This window comes from Sinohyriopsis cumingii, chromosome 10 (assembly GCF_028554795.1).
Source record: "Sinohyriopsis cumingii isolate HCF-2022 chromosome 10, ASM2855479v2, whole genome shotgun sequence".
NCBI classification, from domain to species: domain Eukaryota; kingdom Metazoa; phylum Mollusca; class Bivalvia; order Unionida; family Unionidae; genus Sinohyriopsis; species Sinohyriopsis cumingii.
Window position 1 is genome coordinate 15928875 of NC_142970.1, and position 27868 is coordinate 15956742.

A 27868-nucleotide genomic window follows, 5' to 3' on the forward strand; every position below is an offset into this window, starting at 1 on the left:
GTAATGATGACCCCGTGGTAATGTCACCATGCAGGTAATGATGACACCATGGCAATGCCACCATGCAGGTAATGATGACCCCATCGTAATGCCACCATGCAGGTAATGATGACCCCATCGTAATGCCACCATGCAGGTAATGATGACCCTGTGGTAATGCCACCATGCAGGTAATGATGACCCCATGGCAATGCCACCATGCAGGTAATGATGACCCCATCGTAATGCCACCATGCAGGTAATGATGACCCCATGGTAATACCACCATGCAGGTAATGATGACACCATGGCAATGCCACCATGCAGGTAATGATGACCCCATGGCAATGCCACCATGCAGGTAATGATGACCCCATCGTAATGCCACCATGCAGGTAATGATGACCCCATGGCAATGCCACCATGCAGGTAATGATGACCCCATCATAATGCCACCATGCAGGTAATGATGACCCCATCGTAATGCCACCATGCAGGTAATGATGACCCCATGGCAATGCCACCATGCAGGTAATGATGACCCCATCGTAATGCCACCATGCAGGTAATGATGACCCCATCGTAATGCCACCATGCAGGTAATGATGACACCATGGCAATGCCACCATGCAGGTAATGATGACCCTGTGGTAATGCCACCATGCAGGTAATGATGACCCCATCGTAATGCCACCATGCAGGTAATGATGACCCCATTGTAATGCCACCATGCAGGTAATGATGACCCCATCGTAATGCCACCATGCAGGTAATGATGACCCCATCGTAATGCCACCATGCAGGTAATGATGACCCCGTGGTAATGTCACCATGCAGGTAATGATGACACCATGGCAATGCCACCATGCAGGTAATGATGACCCCATCGTAATGCCACCATGCAGGTAATGATGACCCCATCGTAATGCCACCATGCAGGTAATGATGACCCTGTGGTAATGCCACCATGCAGGTAATGATGACCCCATGGCAATGCCACCATGCAGGTAATGATGACCCCATCATAATGCCACCATGCAGGTAACGATGACCCTGTGGTAATGCCACCATGCAGGTAATGATGACCCCATGGCAATGCCACCATGCAGGTAATGATGACCCCATGGTGCTGACACACACCATAAACAGATGTTGGGTAATGCTGACACACACCATAAACAAGTGTAGGGTAATAATGACACACACCATAAACAGATGTAGGGTAATGCTGACACACACCATAAACAGGTATAGGGTAATGCTAACACACCATAAACAGGTGTATGGTAATAATGACACACACCCTACACAGGTGTAGGGTAATAATGACACCATACACAGGTGTAGGGTAATAATGACACACACCAAAACAGGTGTAGGGTAATGATGACACACACCATAAAGAGGTGTAGGGTAATGATGACACACACCCTACACAGGTGTAGGGTAATAATGACACACACCCTACACAGGTGTAGGGTAATAATGACACACACCATACACAGGTGTAGGGTAATGATGACACACACCATAAAGAGGTGTAGGGTAATGATGACACACACCATAAAGAGGTGTAGGGTAATGATGACACACACCATACACGGGTGTTGGGTAATGATGACACACACCATACACAGGTGTTGGGTGATAATTACATGCATTAATTTATAAGCCAAGTCAGTCTAGATTAATATTTGATTTTATTCAAGATCAGACTCTCTTAATATTTAACATGACACAACTTTTCATTTTCACTGAAAATTAGTTTGCCAAATATTCATATTTGTTAAAAACAACCTTTATTTTTTTGGAGTTTCTTTAGTCCAGATGAACAGACACACTAACTGATGGACCATAACATCATTCAAATGTTAGTTATCCTTCAAAAGGAAAACTCTCACCAACTCTGCATTAATTTCTACATACAAAGCTGCTACAGGAAAATACATGGTATTGTTTGAAGGGAAGCAATTGTATGCTGTATTGTTGCTTGTACGAGCATCTGCACGCTATCATTTCAAAGATAAGAATTTGTACATTGTACATTTCAAGGTACGGCATTTGCCAATATGTGTTACTGCTAGACGTGATGGTTTTGATCGAAGCTGTACATTGGCTAACAGGATCAAGAAAATACTACACTTTATGTGCTTTAAAAGGAACACAATTATGGATGAATTTGTTTTGTAATAAATGTTTTTAATTCAGTGTCAACAAGTTGTACACTTCCAAATTACACCCCACTGTGTCACATTCTCAGCAAATGAAGGCCTCTGTCAGCCAAATTCACAGAAAAAGCAGGCCTCTATCAGACAAACAAAATAATGCTATATTAACCAGCTAGGATGAGACCTACCTGGAATTCAAAAGTATTATAGAATTTAGGCTAAATGGTACAGCCTACAATATTTTCCTCATGATTGCTACGATTGTTCAGCACTAATCCTATGAACCAAACTTATTACAATCCGTTCAAGGTTTTGATCCTTATACGGCTGGAATAGATAAAAGTGTCTGTTGACCTTGTGGTAGATAAATAACGTTTCTGGATTGGGAAAGCTGGTAAGCAATGTCTTCTGCTGCTTCAATTTTACGCAGCTCTACCAATCCCTCACCCGCATCTCCAAAAGCCTTTGCCAACAATTCTGCTGCCGTCTTTTCTCCCTCGGCACTTATGATGGCTGCTATTTTGGTTTGCTCTGCCTGAAAATACAAATATTTTTATGGCCGTCAGTCTCATGCTCTTCAGTTGCAGCCAGCCCAATGCAACAATAGCAGTACCTTAAAAAAAAGGGTAAATTACATGCTCAACCTGTGGAAAAGGGCATTGTTATCAGGACAGATTGTAGTATTTTAATTAGGTGTGACTGGTGGCTGACCAAGATTTTTTTTTAAACATTCCAATTAAAAAGCTAGTCAATTTTGCATTCTGCAACACCTCTCATTTCATTCACATCTGTAACATGGCTTACAAGATCTGAAAAGTTACTTTTTTCATTACACGAAGTCTTCCTTCTTATAAAACAGCTAAAAATGCATTTTGTCGTAACAAGTTAGGCTCCGAGCTGGACTCCAATATTTTGGTGAAAATTCTCCACTCCAGACAGACAAGGGTTAAGTTGGTGAAATTATGGAGAAGAATGTGTTGAAAGTTAAACATAGTCCGTGATGAAATACTGGATACCTTTAATTAGTAACAGACATGGATCCATCCACAGTCTTAATCCGCAACATGCAAATATTCAATTTCTGGTATTTATGGTAAGAATGAAGTAAGGTAAAGCGGGCTGTACTTTTTGGGACTGTTTAGTCTAAGGTGGCTATTTCACCCGAATCAATCCCCTAGCATGGACCATGTAAGTATTCAGATTCTCCGACATGCTTATGTTGTTGAAACAATTATAAGAGAACAGAGAGCTCAATCCTTTACAGTGACAGACATCTAATTCTTTCTTTAATTGGAACAATTTCTTTGTTTGGCTGGTCTACATCTGTAATAGTTGATAGAGAGAGTTTGTACTTTAGATTGCTTAAATTCAATGCTAGAATTTCACCGTATGTTACATGATCTAGTGTTAAACTTTTTTGACTAATCTACTTATAATGAACTGCCAATTTATCAAGACATTAGATTTCTTTTATTATTCAAATGGGAATATATATTTAAACAGTGTAAGGTAACCAGGGTCAGTATCAAACCTATAAACATTAATTATGAGTTAAACACTCAACAGACTGAGCTACTGGGGTTATGATTTGTAGAGTAGGACTCCAGGTATTGTGTGGAACCAATTTTTTCTTTTCCATTCTCTCCAAGTTTGACCTTTAAATGCCAAAATGAATAAGTATCTACCTCATTTTAAATGAAGCCACAAAATTTTTGTCAAGACATGTACCATTTTAGCAGTTATGTGGATGTAGTTTTTCTTTCTTCCAGTCCATGTGACCTTAACCTTTGACCTAAAATCTCCACAAACCTGTTAAAATAAAAACAGGTCTCGATATGTGCTAACGATGATGATCTTACCTTCTCGACCAGATACCTGGACCTCTCGGCATCCTGTTGGGCAACTTGCTTCTGTTCTACGGCCTGGGTGAACTCGGCTCCAAATGTTAGATGGGTCTGGAACAAGAATACGGAGTTTGAAATATACAGACACCACAGGAAAACCATGTCTAACAGAAATATTCTCAATACAACTATTTGCATTGATTGAATGATGGGTTGATGTTAAACTAATTCACTTCAAAATGAAAGAACAAAACTCCAGAAACATTGCCATTATCCATTTTGCTATCATAAACAGACTATTCTTTCTCACCAGAGCATTTGTATTGCCATCTAAAACATTACTACATGAATTCTTGTGATTTCCTTTTCAAATAATTTTTTACTATTCTTGCATTCTATCTATGGAATATTCAAGGGAGGTAACTACAATGTATTACTTACCAAAATTTGAATTGTCTCCACTGATATAAAACTGACTTTGCGAGTAGACTACACCCTTTTGCCATAACCCTAATTTTTCTCATCTTTGGCAAAACTAAATTCTCTCCATTTCAAGGACCAAGATACTCATGTTAGATTTTAGAATGACTTAACACTGAGTGATCACTGCCATGGAAACACAAGACAACCACAATAAAACCCCAAGGCTGTCATTACATGTAGTACATGCCAAATCACCTGAATAACTCTGAATCTGTAAAGATATTGGTGCTAAGCATCCTCAAGTGTCATTAAAACTAGACACATTCAACAAGTCCCATTAGCGACTAATCTAATTATGTCTTTTAAACCTAACAACAGGATTATTTCAAAGAAGAGTTCATGCCTGATTGTTTGTTTTCTTTAACAATCATTTCCTTCCTTCCAAATTTAATTAGATCAGAAGAATGGTGAAGTTTATGAAAAACAGCAACATTGGAGCTTTTATCAGCTGATAGAAATTTCATTGGCTTTATTGTTCTGGACCCCAATCGAGACCATGTCATTAATAGTTAACATAAAGAGAAGATGAAATCGTATCAATAACACTGCTGCATTTAATTACAGAGCAGCATTACAATGGGAAAACGTTAACTCAAATCTAAAAATAAATTTCGAGCGGGAAATGGTTAATGTTTGAATTCAATTTCAATTAAACAAATTTACGACAGGAAAGGTTGATACTAAATAAAGGCACTTGGGTCATGGGTTTAGGCAATGGCTGATAACAATCAAAGCCTTCTGGTCATGGGTTTATTTAATTCTGCCAAAAGTTTCCCACATTATACACTTTAATGCATGGTTTGCTTTGATTTCCTTGTCCAATAAAATAACAGCATTCTGAACAATGGAATTTTTTTTCAAAGAAATTGGAGTGTTGTAGATGGATTCTACAGTGACCAAATTAAAGTGCACAATGAAAGAAAATTTAATTTTTTGGCATGAAATAAATGGAGTTTACCTGAGATAATGATTTGTTTGAATATCTTGAATAAATAAGGCATAGGTAAGGCTGTCTGAAGTCCATGACTTTTTCAAAATGACCCCACTTTTGATCTAGAAGGGGCCACTGGGCTCCATGTTTTATAATTCTGGAACTAATATCAAGATCATTATTTTGGAGCAAGATTTTACAGTTTGTTCCTATCACTATTATTAATACATTATTAATACACACTATATTTGATAAAAGGGAATGATTACTGTGTCATAGACAAGAAAGAACTGAAACCTATCTGAGACAACAATTACAGTCTGAAGGAATATAAATCTATCCAAGTCAATAATTACAGCTTACCAAAGAAATGTCATCCAGAATGAGACCAAAGTGGGCAGCTCGTTCTGTTAATTCCTCATTAACTTTCTGTGAAACCAACTCTCTCTGTGTGATCATTTCTGACGCATCAAACTGAGCCTGTAAATGGGAATAATGCATTATCATCTTAACGAGGTTATTTAACGTTGACTTGCTTATTACTTACTACCCTAAAATAGTGACGTGATATTTATCTGAATGAGAAGCTATGCCTTCTGAAAATGAATGCTTCAAGGAAAGCCGTTTTTGTGTGTACTGAAAATTACTTCAATTAAGACCAGTTTTGGAACTCTGTAAAGACATCCATACATAAGACCCTAAACTTTCATTACTCAACATGTACCTGATTTCTGAACAAAGAAATGCAAATCAAATCAATCTAGCATCATTATTATTATAAATCAAATCCATCTAGCATTATTATTATTATTATAAATCAAATCCATCTAGCATTATTATTATTATTATAAATCAAATCAATCTAGCATTATTATTATTATTATTATAAATCAAATCAATCTAGCATTATTATTATTATTATAAATCAAATCCATCTAGCATTATTATTATTATTATAAATCAAATCCATCTAGCATTATTATTATTATTATAAATCAAATCCATCTAGCATTATTATTATTATTATAAATCAAATCCATCTAGCATTATTATTATTATTATAAATCAAATCCATCTAGCATTATTATTATTATTATAAATCAAATCCATCTAGCATTATTATTATTATTATAAATCAAATCCATCTAGCATTATTATTATTATTATAAATCAAAACCATCTAGCATTATTATTATTATTATAAATCAAATCCATCTAGCATTATTATTATTATTATAAATCAAATCAATCTAGCATTATTATTATTATTATAAATCAAATCAATCTAGTATTATTATTATTATTATAAATCAAATCCATCTAGCATTATTATTATTATTATAAATCAAATCAATCTAGTATTATTATTATAAATCAAATCCATCTAGCATTATTATTATTATTATAAATCAAATCAATCTAGTATTATTATTATTATTATAAATCAAATCAATCTAGTATTATTATTATTATTATAAATCAAATCCATCTAGCATTATTATTATTATTATAAATCAAATCCATCTAGCATTATTATTATTATTATAAATCAAAACCATCTAGCATTATTATTATTATTATAAATCAAATCCATCTAGCATTATTATTATTATTATAAATCAAATCAATCTAGCATTATTATTATTATTATAAATCAAATCAATCTAGTATTATTATTATTATTATAAATCAAATCCATCTAGCATTATTATTATTATTATAAATCAAATCAATCTAGTATTATTATTATAAATCAAATCCATCTAGCATTATTATTATTATTATAAATCAAATCAATCTAGTATTATTATTATTATTATAAATCAAATCAATCTAGTATTATTATTATTATTATAAATCAAATCCATCTAGCATTATTATTATTATTATAAATCAAATCAATCTACCAAAAGTGTTACACTTGATCACTCCAGTAGATTAAGTGGTTAAAACATCGTCTCAGCTATGGGAGGTCACAGGTTTGAACCCATACCAAGTCAAACTTATAAAAAAAGGTACCAGCAACTACTTTGCTTGGCACTCAGCACTATGAAGTTATTGTTAGGACTGGTTGGCAAAGTGCCAGGATAATATGACCAGGTGGGAGATGATGCTACAGTACAGCTCACATGTATTTCAAAACCCCACGCATCACCTAAAGAACTAGAAGACCAACAGTATTAAACAGTATGGCCTTAAGAACATCCTGATTAATCATGATTAACTGTATGAAATAGTACATCTGTATGGACTTCATGATTAACTGTATGAAATACTACATCTGTATGGACTTCATGATTAACTGTATTAAATAGTACATCTGTATGGACTTCATGATTAACTGTATGAAATACTACATCTGTATGGACTTCATGATTAACTGTATGAAATACTACATCTGTATGGACTTCATGATTAACTGTATGAAATACTACATCTGTATGGACTTTATGATTAACTGTATGAAATACATCTGTATGGACTTCATGATCAACAGTATGAACTAGGCTCTTGTACAGGTCTAAAAACTTCAAGATTAACAGCATAAAAATGCACCACTACAGCTCCAAGCAATATTGAACCTATGATCACACTGTCCTCCACCCCACCCCCAAATGTGGGGGACACAACAATTTTTAAAAAGACAAAATGAAAATAGTTGTATGTAGCTTACCAATAAACACAATCTTATTTTGACACCATAGATGTGCTAATTAACCTTCACATTACGGTCTGCAAATATTTTTTCCTGGACACATTCATTATTATAATACATGAATGTTTCAATATCTAGTCTATTACAATATATGAATGTTTCAATACCTAGTCTATTACAATATATGAATGTTTCAATACCTCGTCTATTACAATACATGAATGTTTCAATACCTCGTCTATTACAATACATGAATGTTTCAATATCTAGTCTATTACAATACATGAATGTTTCAATATCTAGTCTATTACAATACATGAATGTTTCAATACCTAGTCTATTACAATACATGAATGTTTCCATACCTAGTCTATTACAATACATGAATGTTTCAATACCTCGTCTATTACAATACATGAATGTTTCAATATCTAGTCTATTACAATACATGAATGTTTCAATATCTAGTCTATTACAATACATGAATGTTTCAATATCTAGTCTATTACAAAACATGAATGTTTCAATATTTAGTCTATTACAATACATGAATGTTTCAATATCTAGTCTATTACAATACATGAATGTTTCAATACCTAGTCTATTACAATACATGAATGTTTCCATACCTAGTCTATTACAATACATGAATGTTTCAATATTTAGTCAATTACAATACATGAATGTTTCAATATCTAGTCTATTACAATACATGAATGTTGCAATATCTAGTCTATTACAATACATGAATGTTGCAATATCTAGTCTATTACAATACATGAATGTTTCAATATCTAGTCTATTACAATACATGAATGTTTCAATATTTAGTCAATTACAATACATGAATGTTTCAATATCTAGTCTATTACAATACATGAATGTTTCCATACCTAGTCTATTACAATACATGAATGTTTCCATACCTAGTCTATTACAATACATGAATGTTTCAATATTTAGTCAATTACAATACATGAATGTTTCAATATCTAGTCTATTACAATACATGAATGTTGCAATATCTAGTCTATTACAATACATGAATGTTTCAATATCTAGTCTATTACAATACATGAATGTTTCAATACCTAGTCTATTACAATACATGAATGTTTCAATACTTAGTCTATTACAATACATGAATGTTTCAATATTTAATTAACCTGGAATAAGTTTCACCAAAGAGTTTCCCATTTTAGAACTTGCTCTCATTTAACTTCAGTGCTCACTCATTTTCTACCAGTATTTATTATAATAAATACCCAGGTATCCTTAATTACTTTCCTTTTCAAATTACTAAAATAATACAAATTATTCATTTTCTACCAGTATTTATTATAATTAATACCCATGTATCCTGAATTACTTTCCTTTTGAAATTACTAAAATAATATACATTATTCATTTTCTGCCAGTATTTATTACAATAAATACCCAGGTATCCTTAATTACTTTCCTTTTCAAATTACTAAAATAATATACATTATTCATTTTCTGCCAGTATTTATTATAATAAATACCCAGGTATCCTTAATTACTTTCCTTTTCAAATTACTAAAATAATATACATTATTCATTTTCTGCCAGTATTTATTATAATAAATACCCAGGTATCCTTAATTACTTTCCTTTTCAAATTACTAAAATAATACAAATTCATTAAAAGACAAATTGGGTATCTGCATAAATTGTCTTTGTCATTAATTTAACCTGAAAATAAATCTTCCCTCGCTTCTGGGGAGACTATGACCTCAAAAAGATGTTAGATGTTACACAAGGACTATACATTGCAAAACGCGTACCTACCACAAACAAGAATAGTTTGTTTACCAGATACATGTACATTGTCTTAAAATAGAAGCTCACTGACGTCCTACATTTGAATCACCTTTAGTACTCTGGCCATTGCTACTGTCACTACACACAGATGTGGATGGACATCTATTTAAGAATGATTGTCACTACACACAGATGTGGATGGACATCTATTTAAAAATAACTCATTGAACACAGATATGGACGGACATCTATTTAAAAATAACTGTCACTACACACAGATGTGGATGGACATCTATTTAAGAATGATTGACACTACACACAGATGTGGATGGACATCTATTTAAGAATGAATGTCACTACACACAGATGTGGATGGGCATCTATTTAAGAATGATTGACACTACACACAGATGTGGATGGACATCTATATAAGAATGATTGACACTACACACAGATGTGGATGGACATCTATATAAGAATGATTGACACTACACACAGATGTGGATGGACATCTATTTAAGAATGATTGTCACTACACACAGATGTGGATGGACATCTATTTAAAAATAACTCATTGAACACAGATATGGATGGACATCTATTTAAAAATAACTGTCACTACACACACATGTGGATGGACATCTATTTAAGAAAGATTGACACTACACACAGATGTGGATGGACATCTATTTAAGAATGAATGTCACTACACACAGATGTGGATGGACATCTATTAAAAAATAACTGTCACTGCACACAGATGTGGATGGACATCTATTTAAGAGTCATTGACACTACACACAGATGTGGATGGACATCTATTTAAGAATGATTGTCACTACACACAGATGTGGATGGACATCTATTTAAAAATAACTGTCACTGCACACAGATGTGGATGGACATCTATTTAAGAATGAATGTCACTACACACAGATGTGGATGGACATCTATTTAAAAATAACTGTCACTACACACAGATGTGGATGGACATCTATTTAAGAATGATTGACACTACACACAGATGTGGATGGACATCTATTTAAGAATGATTGTCACTACACACAAATGTGGATGGACATCTATTTAAAAATAACTCATTGAACACAGATATTGATGGACATCTATTTAAAAATAACTGTCAGTACACACAGATGTGGATGGACATCTATTTAAGAATGATTGACACTACACACAGATGTGGATGGACATCTATTTAAAAATAACTCATTGAACACAGATATGGATGGACATCTATTTAAAAATAGCTGTCACTACACACAGATGTGGATGGACATCTATTTAAGAATGAATGTCACTACACACAGATGTGGATGGACATCTATTTAAAAATAACTGTCACTACACAAAGATGTGGATGGACATCTTTTTAAGAATGATTGACACTACACACAGATGTGGATGGACATCTATTAAAAAATAACTGACACTGCACACAGATGTGGATGGACATCTATTTAAAAATAACTGTCACTACACACAGATGTGGATGGACATCTATTTAAGAATGATTGTCACTACATACAGATGTGGATGGACATCTATTTAAAAATAACTCATTGAACAAAGATATGGATGGATATCTATTTAAAAATAACTGTCACTACACACAGATGTGGATGGACATCTATTTAAGAATGATTGACACTACACACAGATGTGGATGGACATCTATATAAGAATGATTGACACTACACACAGATGTGGATGGACATCTATTTAAGAATGATTGTCACTACACACAGATGTGGATGGACATCTATTTAAAAATAACTCATTGAACACAGATATGGATGGACATCTATTTAAAAATAACTGTCACTACACACAGATGTGGATGGACATCTATTTAAGAATGATTGACACTACACACAGATGTGGATGGATATCTATTTAAAAATAACTCATTGAACAGATATGGATGGACATCTATTTAAAAATAACTGTCACAACACACAGATGTGGATGGACATCTATTTAAGAATGATTGACACTACACAAAGATGTGGATGGACATCTATTTAAAAATGACTGTCACTGCACACAGATGTGGATGGACATCTATTTAAGAATGATTGTCACTGCACACAGATGTGGATGGACATCTATTGAAAAATAACTGTCACTGCACACAGATGTGGATGGACATCTATTTAAGAATGATTGTCACTGCACACAGATGTGGATGGACATCTATTTAAGAATGATTGACACTACACACAGATGTGGATGGACATCTATATAAGAATGATTGACACTACACACAGATGTGGATGGACATCTATTTAAAAATAACTGTCACTGCACACAGATGTGGATGGACATCTATTTAAAAATAACTCATTGAACACAGATATGGATGGACATCTATTTAAAAATAACTGTCACTACACACAGATGTGGATGGACATCTATTTAAGAATGATTGATGCTACACACAGATGTGGATGGACATCTATTTAAAAATGACTGTCACTGCACACAGATGTGGATGGACATCTATTTAAGAATGATTGTCACTGCACACAGATGTGGATGGACATCTATTTAAAAATAACTGTCACTGCACACAGATGTGGATGGACATCTATTTAAGAATGATTGTCACTGCACACAGATGTGGATGGACATCTATTGAAAAATAACTGTCACTACTCACAGATGTGGATGAACATCTATTTAAGAATGATTGACACTACTCACAGATGTGGATGGACATCTATTTAAGAATGATTGACACTACACACAGATGTGGATGGACATCTATTTAAGAATGATTGTCACTACACACAGATGTGGATGGACATCTATTTAAAAATAACTCACTGAACACAGATATGGATGGACATCTATTTAAAAATAACTGTCACTACACACACATGTGGATGGACATCTATTTAAGAATGATTGACACTACACACAGATGTGGATGACATCTATTTAAAAATAACTGTCACTGCACACAGATGTGGATGGACATCTATTTAAAAATAACTGTCACTACACACAGATGTGGATGGACATCTATTTAAAAATAACTGTCACTGCACACAGATGTGGATGGACATCTATTTAAAAATAACTGTCACTGCACACAGATGTGGATGGACATCTATTAAAAAATAACTGTCACTGCACACAGATGTGGATGGACATCTATTTAAGAATGAATGTCACTACACACAGATGTGGATGGGCATCTATTTAAGAATGATTGACACTACACACAGATGTGGATGGACATCTATATAAGAATGATTGACACTACACACAGATGTGGATGGACATCTATATAAGAATGATTGACACTACACACAGATGTGGATGGACATCTTTTTAAGAATGATTGTCACTACACACAGATGTGGATGGACATCTATTTAAAAATAACTCATTGAACACAGATATGGATGGACAACTATTTAAAAATAACTGTCACTACACACACATGTGGATGGACATCTATTTAAGAATGATTGACACTACACACAGATGTGGATGGACATCTATTTAAGAATGAATGTCACTACACACAGATGTGGATGGACATCTATTAAAAAATAACTGTCACTGCACACAGATGTGGATGGACATCTATTTAAGAGTCATTGACACTACACACAGATGTGGATGGACATCTATTTAAGAATGATTGTCACTACACACAGATGTGGATGGACATCTTTTTAAAAATAACTGTCACTGCACACAGATGTGGATGGACATCTATTTAAGAATGAATGTCACTACACACAGATGTGGATGGACATCTATTTAAAAATAACTGTCACTACACACAGATGTGGATGGACATCTATTTAAGAATGATTGACACTACACACAGATGTGGATGGACATCTATTTAAGAATGATTGTCACTACACACAAATGTGGATGGACATCTATTTAAAAATAACTCATTGAACACAGATATTGATGGACATCTATTTAAAAATAACTGTCAGTACACACAGATGTGGATGGACATCTATTTAAAAATAACTCATTGAACACAGATATGGATGGACATCTATTTAAAAATAACTGTCACTACACACAGATGTGGATGGACATCTATTTAAGAATGATTGACACTACACACAGATGTGGATGGACATCTATTTAAAAACAACTGTCACTGCACACAGATGTGGACGGGCATCTATTTAAAAATAACTCATTGAACACAGATATGGATGGACATCTATTTAAAAATAGCTGTCACTACACACAGATGTGGATGGACATCTATTTAAGAATGATTGACACTACACACAGATGTGGATGGACATCTATTTAAGAATGAATGTCACTACACACAGATGTGGATGGACATCTATTTAAAAATAACTGTCACTACACAAAGATGTGGATGGACATCTTTTTAAGAATGATTGACACTACACACAGATGTGGATGGACATCTATTAAAAAATAACTGACACTGCACACAGATGTGGATGGACATCTATTTAAAAATAACTGTCACTACACACAGATGTGGATGGACATCTATTTAAGAATGATTGTCACTACATACAGATGTGGATGGACATCTATTTAAAAATAACTCATTGAACACAGATATGGATGGATATCTATTTAAAAATAACTGTCACTACACACAGATGTGGATGGACATCTATTTAAGAATGATTGACACTACACACAGATGTGGATGGACATCTATATAAGAATGATTGACACTACACACAGATGTGGATGGACATCTATTTAAGAATGATTGTCACTACACACAGATGTGGATGGACATCTATTTAAAAATAACTCATTGAACACAGATATGGATGGACATCTATTTAAAAATAACTGTCACTACACACAGATGTGGATGGACATCTATTTAAGAATGATTGACACTACACACAGATGTGGATGGACATCTATTTAAAAATAACTCATTGAACAGATATGGATGGACATCTATTTAAAAATAACTGTCACTACACACAGATGTGGATGGACATCTATTTAAGAATGATTGACACTACACACAGATGTGGATGGACATCTATTTAAAAATGACTGTCACTGCACACAGATGTGGATGGACATCTATTTAAGAATGATTGTCACTGCACACAGATGTGGATGGACATCTATTGAAAAATAACTGTCACTGCACACAGATGTGGATGGACATCTATTTAAGAATGATTGTCACTGCACACAGATGTGGATGGACATCTATTTAAGAATGATTGACACTACACACAGATGTGGATGGACATCTATATAAGAATGATTGACACTACACACAGATGTGGATGGACATCTATTTAAAAATAACTGTCACTGCACACAGATGTGGATGGACATCTATTTAAAAATAACTCATTGAACACAGATATGGATGGACATCTATTTAAAAATAACTGTCACTACACACAGATGTGGATGGACATCTATTTAAGAATGATTGATGCTACACACAGATGTGGATGGACATCTATTTAAAAATGACTGTCACTGCACACAGATGTGGATGGACATCTATTTAAGAATGATTGTCACTGCACACAGATGTGGATGGACATCTATTTAAAAATAACTGTCACTGCACACAGATGTGGATGGACATCTATTTAAGAATGATTGTCACTGCACACAGATGTGGATGGACATCTATTGAAAAATAACTGTCACTACTCACAGATGTGGATGGACATCTATTTAAGAATGATTGACACTACACACAGATGTGGATGGACATCTATTTAAGAATGATTGTCACTACACACAGATGTGGATGGACATCTATTTAAAAATAACTCACTGAACACAGATATGGATGGACATCTATTTAAAAATAACTGTCACTACACACACATGTGGATGGACATCTATTTAAGAATGATTGACACTACACACAGATGTGGATGACATCTATTTAAAAATAACTGTCACTGCACACAGATGTGGATGGACATCTATTTAAAAATAACTGTCACTACACACAGATGTGGATGGACATCTATTTAAAAATAACTGTCACTGCACACAGATGTGGATGGACATCTATTTAAAAATAACTGTCACTGCACACAGATGTGGATGGACATCTATTAAAAAATAACTGTCACTGCACACAGATGTGGATGGACATCTATTTAAGAATGATTGTCACTGCACACAGATGTGGATGGACATCTATTTAAGAATGATTGTCACTGCACACAGATGTGGATGGACATCTATTTAAAAATAACTGTCACTACACACAGATGTGGATGGACATCTATTTAAGAATGATTGACACTACACACAGATGTGGATGGACATCTATTTAAAAATAACTGTCACTGCACACAGATGTGGATGGACATCTATTAAAGAATGATTGTCACTACACACAGATGTGGATGGACATCTATTTAAAAATGAATGTCGCCAAAGTGTTATTTTTTCCACCGATGACAAAGAATTTTAAGAGGGACACACAGATCTGGGGGACATGATGAAAAACTACAAGAAACCCATAATCCAGTGCACAATGTGCAACATTACACTGCAGACATCGTAGCGATATGATTGAAAAATTGGTAAAGCTACGTTAAAAATCCAAATAACATAAACACCTCAGAACTTTAGACAGTATAAAACACATACAACTGTGTGAACTTTATATTAAACAGTAAGAAACATGTACCACTAATGCCTTATGGAGTTTATGATTCAAGATTTAAAATCGTACCACCACTGCCTTAATTACTTCATTATTAAGAGCATAAATAACATACCACTACGGCCTTGAGAACTTCATTTGTAATTGAAGGCAGAATCCTTTCATCATAATCTACACCGATATTTGTATATATCATTGGAAGTTGGTTGAGCTGGGGTCGGAACAAAACACGGAGAGTGATGTTAACAGTCTGTAAATCTGAAATGACAGTAAAACAAATTTGAGTAAGTAATAGTTATGATAAGATTGGAAAGTGAATTTTGCTTAAACGAATTTTAGTCACTACGTTCAGGTAAAGCATACTGTACAACCGATTTTACTAACTACTTTGAGGTAAAACATACTGTACACACGATTTTACTCAACTTTGAGGTAAAGAATACTTTACAAATTATTTTACTCACTACTTTGAGGTAATGTATATTGTACAACTGATTTTACTCACTACTCTGGGGTAAAGCATAGAGCACAACTGATTTTACTCACTACTTAGAGGTAAAGCATACTGTAAAACCGATTTTACTATTTTGAGGTAAAACATACTGTACAACTGATTTTACTCACTACTTTGAGGTAAAGAATACTTTAAGACCAATTTTACTCACTACTTTGAGGTAATGTATACTGTACAACTGACTTTACTCGCTACTCTGGGGTAAAGCATACAGCACAATTGATTTCACTCACTATTTTGAGGTAAAGCATACTGTACAATTTTACTGTTTTTGAAAGTAAAGCATATAGTACAACTGATTTTACTCAATACTTTGACGTAAAGCATATTGTACCAATTTTACTCACTAGTCGTCAATTTAAAGGTATACTACACAGCTGATTTTAGTCAAAACTCTTAAATAAAGCTAACTGTACATCTGATTTTAGTCACTACTCTTGGAGGAGGGCATATTACACAACAGATCTTTATCCTGGAAGTAAAGCTTACTGAAGAACTGACTTTCATCAATCATTGAGGTAGAACATTGTACATCTGATTTCAGTTGCTACTTTGATGTAAAACATACTTTATATTAGAGTTTAGACAATAATCTTGGAGGCAAAGCATACCATACAATTGATTCTAGTCACTCCTGTAGTAGTACATTATGCTGTACAAATTATTCTAGTCACTCCTATAGTACAGTATGCTCTACAACCGATTTTAGTCACGCCTGTAGTACAGTATGCTCTACAACTGATTCTAGTCACTCCTGTAGTACAGTATGCTCTACAACCGATTTTAGTCACACCTGTAGTACAGTATGCTCTACAACTGATTCTAGTCATTCCTGTAGTACAGTATGCTCTACAACTGATTCAGGTCATTCCTGCAGTACAGTATGCTCTACAACTGATTCTAGTCATTCCTATAGTACAGAATGCTCTACAACTGATTGTAGTCATTCCTAAAGTACAGAATGCTCTACAACTGATTGTAGTCATTCCTGCAGTACAGTATGCTGAATCAGTGATTTTAGCCACAACTCTTTTAGGTACCGTATATACTTCTTGTACTTGTTGGCTTTTTGGGTTTAATGCCATTTCTCAGCGCAAGATAGGCTATACATGGCAGCCAATATAACTGGTGAAGAAACACCCAGAAAAGCACAGGAAGCTACTGATAACGTGTCCACATACCCACAATGGCGGAGTACAAAACTCAAACCCGCACAGACAGGCGAGATGGCATTGATTGGTAATGGTAAGCACGTTAGACAACTCAGCCACCCAGCACGCCCACCATGGATAAAGCATATTGTAAAACTGAACACTATCACTTTAGACAACTCGGCCACCCAGCATGCCTACCATGGATAGAGCATATTGTAAAACTGAACATTATCACTTTAGACAACTCAGCCCCTCAGCACGCCTACCATGGATAGAGCATATTGTAAAACTGAACATTATCACTTTAGATAACATATCCACCATCATATGCTTCATTTTAAAACACTCAAGGTCAGCTGTTTGCAGATCCGTTTTAAAACAAGAAATCGCATACTGTGTTCATGGCAAATTATTTTACTGATCTGTTATTTTAAAATAACACACCATTAAATCATGTTTGTGGTAAGTAATTTACTGATTTGTTTAAAAATAACACACCATCATAAACCAAACTGAATCAAATGATGACAGTCCCTCCTCCCTATATTATGGTAACTTTCTGGTTTGGGAAGAACCTGTCACACATTTTCTAAAATACATAAATGATATTATGTGAAAGGCTATCTTCTACAATTCATTGTGTGGCCATTTTAACACCAGCTTCTAGTATTTAACATTGAGTCCACACTGCTCTCCATTTGTTAAGTGCTTATTAAGTAATTAAAATTGACACCAGTCTGCTCTTGATCTGGTTAAATGCTAATCTTATAAGTAATTAAAATTAATACCAATGTGCTATATATCAGGTTAAGTGCTTATAAGTAATTAAAATCAATAACCAATTTGCTCTCAATCTGGTTAAGTGCTTATAAGTAAAGAAAATTGATACCAGTCTGCTCTCCATTTGGTTAAGTGCTCATAAGTAATTAAAACTGATACCAATGTGCTATATATCAGGTTAACTGCTTATAAGTAATTAAAACTGATGCCAGTCTGCTCTCTGTCTGGTTAAGTGCTTAGGAGGCGCTCACCAGTTATTATGTACTTTTGAGCGAGTGATGGATGTAACGTGAAGTTGTTTGCATTTAAAACATGCACAATGGAGAGAATGGTGGCATACCTCTAAGCTACATTAATGTAATGTGGATGGTATTTCTTTGGATATTGTACTTTTGGAAATTGTACATGATCTAAGCACACTGCTAACTAAAATGACTGCTCCCTTGTGCTAAAAAATCAGCCTGAATTAGTAAAAAGTATGCGGTCCATAGCAGTTATTAAAATGGGGGAAAATGAATTTTGTCAGACTAGACAATATCAGCTTCTGAAAGTGCAATGAATGAATTACCAAATATATCAAATGTAAAAAAAGTTATTGGTTCTTTTTTATACAATTTACCTCTGAAGTTCAGGAAGTGAAAAGGACCAAGTGGAGCTAGCACTTTTTTAAAAGGTGCACATCCGGTGTAAGGCCAAGCTGTATACTCTATAACCCATATTACACCCTTCAAGGTGCCCCGAGTGGCCAAGTGGTCTAAAGTGCTCTCCGTTACAGATCACTGCCATCTCACCTCTGTCTGCGTGGGTTCATGTCTAGGATTCGGCCAATGTGGGCATGTGAGAAAGCTTGCCAGTAGCTTCTCGTGGGTCGGTGGTTCTTCCTCCACCATTAATACTGGCCGCCATGCATAGCCTATCGTGTGCTGATAAATGGCGTTAAACCCCACAACAACAACACCCTTCAATCATACACCAAAATAATGGGAATGAAAGATTCTTTGAATTCTACCTAAGATATATAAGGTCTTTTTAAAATAGCCACTATAACCAGTGAGGAAAGCCGGGGAAATTCTTTTTCTTTAAAATTCCAACCCTATGCAGAATAAGGAAGTAAAGTGCGCCACCTTATAAGTAATTAGTTGTTACCAGTCTGCTCTGTCTGATTAAGTGCTTATTAAGAAAATTAAAACTGATACCAGTCTGCTCTCTGTCTGGTTAAGCGTTTATAATGAATTAAAATTTATACCAGTGTGCTATACATCTTGAAAGTGTTTCCTAGTACTGATTACTGACAGTGAAGTGAATGTAAGAACCTAACAAAACAAAATGCAAAACAACTTTCTGGTAAACCATATTCAAAGTCACCAATATTCTTGACAGAACATCATTTTCATTAAATAGAAAGAACTGTCCACCCATGGTGGGCGTGCTTGGTGGCCGAGTTGCATAACATCATTATGAGCATCCTTATTGATCATGTCAACTGTCTAACAATGACATACAAGGAAAAATATTGTTTGATTACCTGCCATGGTATATCTACAAGACATAAAACAAAAATATAAAAAAAATACGATACAGATAACGGTGATGCACTAAATAGTTACCTTTGCTACCAGTTATAACAGGAACATTTCTGGGCCGAGAACGAATGTCAAATAAGATCGGCTTTTGTACCCATGGAATGAGGAAATGTGTGCCTTCTCCTACGACATCTTTTAGAACTCCCTGAAATCTGTCAAATATCACTGCCCTCTGGCCCCCATCAACTAGAAAACATTAGGAAGGTTTATTATTCACTTACAATGAAATCTGTCAAATATCACTGCTCTCTGGCCCCCATCCACTGGAAATAGTAGGAAATTTATTTGTGTACAATGAAATTTATCAAATATCACTGCCCTCTGGCCCCTACCAACTGGAAAACATTAAGAAGGTTATTATTAGTGTACAATGAAATTTCACAAAAAGCAAATAAACTTTAAGAAATACTTTAAGACAAATTAAAAAATTCTACCAGTACCTGAATTACAAACAGTAAAATGTATCCTACAATTTGAAATGGCCATTTAGAAACCTACATTATGAAATGGACACTCAAAGAAACCTACAATTTGAAATGGACACTTAGAAACCTACATTATGAAATGGACACTCAAAGAAACCTACAATTTGAAATGGACATTTAGAAACCTACATTATGAAATGGAAACTCAAAGAAACCTACAATTTGAAATGGACACTTAGAAACCTACATTATGAAATGGACACTCAAAGAAACCTACAATTTGAAATGGACACTTAGAAACCTACATTATGAAATGGACACTCAAAGAAACCTACAATTTGAAATGGCCATTTAGAAACCTACATTATGAAATGGACACTCAAAGAAACCTACAATTTGAAATGGACACTTAGAAACCTACATTATGAAATGGACACTCAAAGAAACCTACAATTTGAAATGGCCATTTAGAAACCTACATTATGAAATGGACACTCAAAGAAACCTACAATTTGAAATGGACACTTAGAAACCTACATTATGAAATGGACACTCAAAGAAACCTACAATTTGAAATGGACACTTAGAAACCTACATTATGAAATGGACACTCAAAGAAACCTACAATTTGAAATGGACACTTAGAAACCTACATTATGAAATGGACACTCAAAGAAACCTACATTATGAAATGAACACTCAAAGAAACCTACATTATGAAAGGGACACTCAAAGAAACCTACATTATGAAAGGGACACTAAAAGAAACCTACATTATGAAATGGACACTCAAAGAAACCTACATTATGAAATGGACACTAAAAGAAACCTACATTATGAAATGGACACCCAAAGAAACCTACATCATGAAATGGACACTCAAAGAAACCTACATTATGCAATGGACACTCAAAGAAATGGACGCTATAACTTTTTCAGCAGGTCACCATATGGCTACCAAACTTTTTGACATACTTAGAGCTGATATCGGCTGCCAACTTTGTCAAGTATGAGAAAAGTCTTGAAAACTAGATTCCAATTCCCCAGTGAACAGGGTGGAAAGGAAATATGGGTCGTTTAATACAATGGTAAGACATCTCCCTCTGCCCTTAAACTACAAGGGTCAGCATCTTACATTGTAAGACTATTTTAGCATTGCATGAAACAAATGATGCATGCAAATGCAGTTGGTATCTGATGCATCTTGATTTGGACCTAATTTCAATCTCAAAAATACAGTGTAGAATTATGTAAAAAATACCGTGTAGAATTATGCTCAACCCTCTTCATATCTCGCAAATTTCAGACCATACTTTACTCCATCTGCATAAACTTTATAATTTGGACTAATGTAGTCATCAATTGTAAGTGAAATGTTAACGCATAACCATTTGAACCAACTGGCACCCCACACACCATGACTACCAACTTTTGTTTGTGTGTATGGTTGATTTCGATTTTTAATGTAGCAGTCATATCACTATGATGTCTGCAGTGTGGCAGTTTACTGTGATGGCTAGCTCTAGGATATCATGATGCAGACATGTAGCTCATGCCCCACCCAGTCACATGTAGCATCGTGCCCCACAGGGGCCCCAAGTGGCCGAGTGGTCTAAAGCGCTCTCCGTTACGGATCATTGCCATCTCACCTCTGTCTGAGTGGGTTCGAGTCTCAGATTCGGCTAATGTGGGTATGTGAGAAAGCTTGCCTGTAGCTTCTTGTGGGTTGGTGGTTCTTTCCGGGGTTTTCCCAGGTTCTTCCTCCACCATTAATACTGGCCGCCATGTATAGCCTATCGCGTGCTGAAAAATGGCGTTAAACCCTACAACAACATCATGCCCCACCTAGTCCCATGTAGCACTATGACCCACCCAGTCACATGTAACACCGTGTGCCACCCTGTCACATTATCCTGACACCAGGCTGACCAGTACTAACACTAACCTCTTAATGCCGAACGCCTGGCAAGGCAGCTGTAAGTACCATTTTTGTAAGTCTTTGGTATGACTTGACTGGGTATTGAATCTCCCGCATGCGAGGCAGATGCTCTAACCACTACGTCACCAGAGCAGCCAAAGACTCCAGTAAACAAATATGAACAGCGATCCTGACTTGTACATCTAATACTCACTCCAGGGCCACAAACTTGAGGCAAAAATGGCATTAGTTAAACCAGACATTTATATTGTGCTTTTTTTTATTTGAATTGTAGTATGTATTTAAAATTTATTTCTTTGAATGTTTTAATCAGTACTTACTGTCACTGTTGACGAAAGGTAGTGACCCAGTTAATGTTATCAAGATCTAAAAAAAAACGTGTTTAAGTCGCAAGAAAAATGGCACACAAAACCTGGACGGACACGAAGTTACGGTCTAGCTTTAAATTATCAGTGTTGATTCTTAAATCGGTTAAACTGGAAAGTTAAGAAGTGTCCTCCCTTGTATTATTATACAGTAGATATATGACAAGTAAATTGTAAGCAGCCATACGAGAACCTTAAATGCACACATGACACGAGCCTCAAACTGTAATCATTATTCTGTGTCTCGATCTGAAATTGGAATCCTTTTTTTTTAATGAGTACCTGGTTGTTCATTTTATTACTCGGGTTATTAACAGGCAGGTACCCAATTATCAACTTAAGAGTTCCTGACAATGTCATCACTGCAGACCAAACAGAAGTTCCCAATGTAAAACAAAACATTAACTTACAACTGCAAAGAAAAGTTGGTGAGGCTAGGAATCTGAAGAGAACAGTCATAGATACAAGTTTTGGCGATGACGGGTCAGTTAATGTCTCCATCGTCTTTGATGGGAGATCCTCAGAAATGAAGCAACTACTTTGTGACCATCCTCTCTTCATTAAACGTTATGAATTATAACAGCCCGTAAGACAGAAATTGCTTTACTGCATAAATGAACCAAACAGCAAAAATCTCAATGAGAACTTTTAGACAAAAAATAACACAGAATCATTGAACAACATACTAATAAACAACAACAAATTGACTGAAAGTTACGGCAAACACCCAAGCTGGCTCAGCTATTATTTGAAGCAGCAGAGCTCCAGTTAGTAGATTTCAGTTGTGCACTGCATGGTGAAAGCAATTACCACTTGTACCAAAATTAGCCACATACTGCGTGAACAGCGTAATATGGCGTTTCAAAACTGTGGAGAAACGCAATTAAATTTTCAACAAATTCATCAAAAATTCTGTTTCAAATGGTGCTAGGAACATTGCTCAAAAGCCAATCCAACAAAAAAGACAGAGAAGCAAAAGCAATTTGAATGAATTGACTGAGGAGTGACTTTGACTATTAAATTTAATATTCATTCAGTAATCTGTTTCTTAATTTGATTTTCTTGCTTTTTGCAATGCTACTGCCATATTTATATAAGACGTTTTATCGTTTTTTTCTTCTCAGTCAAGTGTCAATCAGTATAGCTGTATCTTCTCCATAAATCATTCATAACGACTCATTTATTATAATTCACCATTTATTTTGTTTTTTAATTTACAAGAAACGCAGTGTATTTATGTGTGTTTTGATCCACTTTGACATGTAACTAATTTCTGTAAAGTTTTTAAATATTACGTAAAGACTAGCTTTTGCAAACTGCGGTTTTTACATCAAATAAAGATAAGAAACAAGTTTTGGGCAGATGATCTGAAATGGCAGATACAAGGATATAGTTCCTTTAAACATTTTTGCAGTACTATATAATTTGTCAAGAGTGCAAAACTGAAATTAAAAATCATTTGAATTAAACAGATTCAAAATCAAAACTGCTTCTAACGGGTCTTTGAATATGGTATTAACTGCAGAAGTCTGTCATATGAAGAACTGTAATCAATAGTATGATCTCAAATGCTTTAAAAACACCTCTTCCTCAATAACTCGTGCACAACGTGGTCCACAAACATAGACCTCACTGTAAGCAAGGCACGAGGTACCAAGGGACCTCCAAAAATTGAAAAATCACTTTGACATCGAGAAAACTGTAGAGGGGGGAGGCAGCATTAGGAAACTGGGCTGTTTAATGACTGAATCCTCATTTTACAATCATGTTGATAATTTTTAATAATGCGCTTTTTCTAATGAAGCTGTTCATTATTCTGTTTAAATAATATTTTTGTTTCCCCAAATTATCCACCATATGAAAGATTGTTCCAACTGGTTTGAACAACCATCATGTCTGTGCGAAAAATCTGTGTACGTCACTGCTTTTGTTTTCTTGACGTGTCTGGTTCCCGAAGTGGTATTTAATAGTATCTTGCCAAATCGGTAGTCCACAATTTGGGAACTAGACTAACTGTTGATATACTACCAAACAAGATTAATTTCTTATCTTTCAAAAACACGCAACATTTATTTTGTGATACATCTATGTCGAAACTCAATTTTTTATCATTCAATTAGCAGAATGTTAATGTCATGATTTCATTGAAAGTAATTAAACTTCTTATCATCCCTGAGGATATCTCTAAATGCTCTAAATTCCAGTTCTAGGATTCCCTGAAACTCGCTTGCCCACAATGGTCTGTATCTGTGAAATCAAGCTCTTTATTTTTACAAAGTATTCTTTTCACTTTGCTGCCTTATCATCTTTGATCACAGTTATGAAAGAATCGATTAATTTAAGGTAATTTCTGTTAAATACACAATAACGTTTATTACAGTAGTTGATTGATCAAACGAAGTGAGTTCACCCGACATACAACCAAGGCCGCTAGATTTTAAGTTAGTCTGATTTTTGTGCCTTCTAACTTTTCTTTTATTCCACCCCATTTATTTTTAATCAAAAGACATAATTAAAGTGATAATATAAATGAGGCCAGCGTTTAATTCAGTGCAACAATACAAAAAATACTTCCGAAAGTCAGTTATCATAACACGGTTCGCACTTAATTAGGTTCTCTGAGAAACACTCATGGACATAGCTGTTACAGTAGATTGACGCATTTTACGTTTAATTACAAGAGTACACATTGCACTTATGACGATAAAATGATCCATACATGAGTTTCCGTTACCAGTTTTGATCGCGATTTTCTTCAAGTTCAACAAATAGGGATATGTTTTGGTGGGTATTTTCGGGTTTAAAAATGGGATCCACATCTGACACCGCATTATAAGCAGGTTCACGAGTTATCAGGGTGCGGGTTATCAAGGGAGTGGTGTAGAATGAATTTGTACACATGATTTAAATTTCATTACTAAATTTCAAAGGAGGGACACTTTTTTTTAAATATAATTCTTAACATTTAGATTACATCTGTTAAAAACAGCAAATAATATAAGTTGTGAAATACTGTATAAATAACCTCTCCTTTCTATACATGCAAGCAATGAAAAATGTAGACACTATAACAGCACAAAAAAATAAAAATAAAATAACTATGAAAAAAGAAATGCAAATCTAATTAAATAGTACAATATTAGTACCCCAAACTTCATGGACATTGAGGCTATGACATTGACGTGCATAGAAACACTGGAACGTACCGAAATGCAGTAGAGTAGAAACACCGGAATGCACATCAGTTGTATCATATATACCATATCGTATATTGGTGGTGTATGCATAATTCATATTTGTGACGTTTAACAGTAGTTATATAATAAATTAATATGTAATTTCTTTTCTGCAAGTGATGCAGCATTAAACTAAAAAGAAACCAGAAACTGCGCATTTTGGCGACAGTTCTAATAGTAACAAAATTTAATATTAACAGCGTGTAATGCAATTTATACACGAGTTTAATGCTTCAGCTCTAGATAATAAAAATTTCACAATTTTCAGCTACGGTATATAGGATATTGCGTTCCGGTGTTTCTACTCTACTGCGTTTCGGTACGTTCCAGTGTTTCTATGCAACGATGACATTGTAGCTAATTATTAAATAGCACAATATTTGTACCCCAAACTTCATGGCCATTGAGGCTATGACAAAGTAGCTAGTTATTAAATAGTACAATATTAGTACCCCAACTTCATGGACACAAGGAATCCAAGCGTGACCTCAGCCTCCACTTGATTAGACTTTTGTCATGTCTTTTATTGCTTCAGAAGCATCAAAAGACTGAAAAGCTATACCTAATGGAGTCCTGTAGAAAGACTGTGACCATTACATTGAAAATAAAGGTTAATTCTCTAGATTAAATTCATGCGATGGCCGTCCGAGAGTTATGCGTTTGTAAGTTACTGTATTTTAAATGGATATGTGTAGCTTTTCAGTCTTTTGGCAATTCTGAAGCGATAAAAAACAAAAGTCCAATTGAATGGAGGCTGGAGTCAGGCTTGCACTCCTTGTGTTCATTTATAGAACTGAAAAGGAAATTTCGTGTTGTCATAAATTTCATCGTAATTTATTTATAAAACAACAGACTCCTGTGCTAAAACAAACCTGCATGACCTCTATGACATTGCAAAATACGTACTTAATATACTAGTCTACACTTGTTCAATATCTACTAATCCGTAAAATTTATAAATAATCATATATCAAAAATGAGCAAAAATATAAAAGGTGACGAAGGCAATGACTAGATATTAATGTCAGACTCTAGATTTCTACCGTTAAACAATGCAGTTTGTGCTACACTCCCGGCGACCGCAAGGCCCAGACCAATTTTTCCTAGACTGCTAAACAACCTCTGCATATTGTCACGTGGTTATCTGGATAACTATTCTTATGAATTTTTAAAAAAGGTATGTCAACAATGCTATTATCCTTTCCTATTGTTGCAAATGCACTTTTCACCCGGCAAAATTGGCAATGATGAAAATGCACATGGATATCTGTTGCGAACGGAAATAGCCTTATCGCACATGTGCGAGTTTGAGACGGTGTACAGTGTAATTAATGTTTAATTAAATCTAGTCCACTCCATGTG

The 27868-nt window shown here is 34.8% G+C and overlaps 1 protein-coding gene across 1 annotated transcript; it reads right to left on the reverse strand.

Moving 5' to 3' along the window:
- Positions 1-1662: 1662 nt before the first annotated feature.
- On the reverse strand, positions 1663-27806 carry LOC149789647 (prohibitin 1-like). The gene is made up of 6 exons (XM_089971668.1): positions 27550-27806; positions 20566-20727; positions 16626-16768; positions 5769-5885; positions 4007-4102; positions 1663-2682 (listed from the first exon to the last, which is right to left on the reverse strand). Exons 1-6 carry the CDS (start codon positions 27632-27634, stop codon positions 2467-2469), a joined length of 819 nt encoding a protein of 272 aa, XP_089827794.1. The 5' UTR covers positions 27635-27806; the 3' UTR covers positions 1663-2466.
- Positions 27807-27868: the final 62 nt, after the last annotated feature.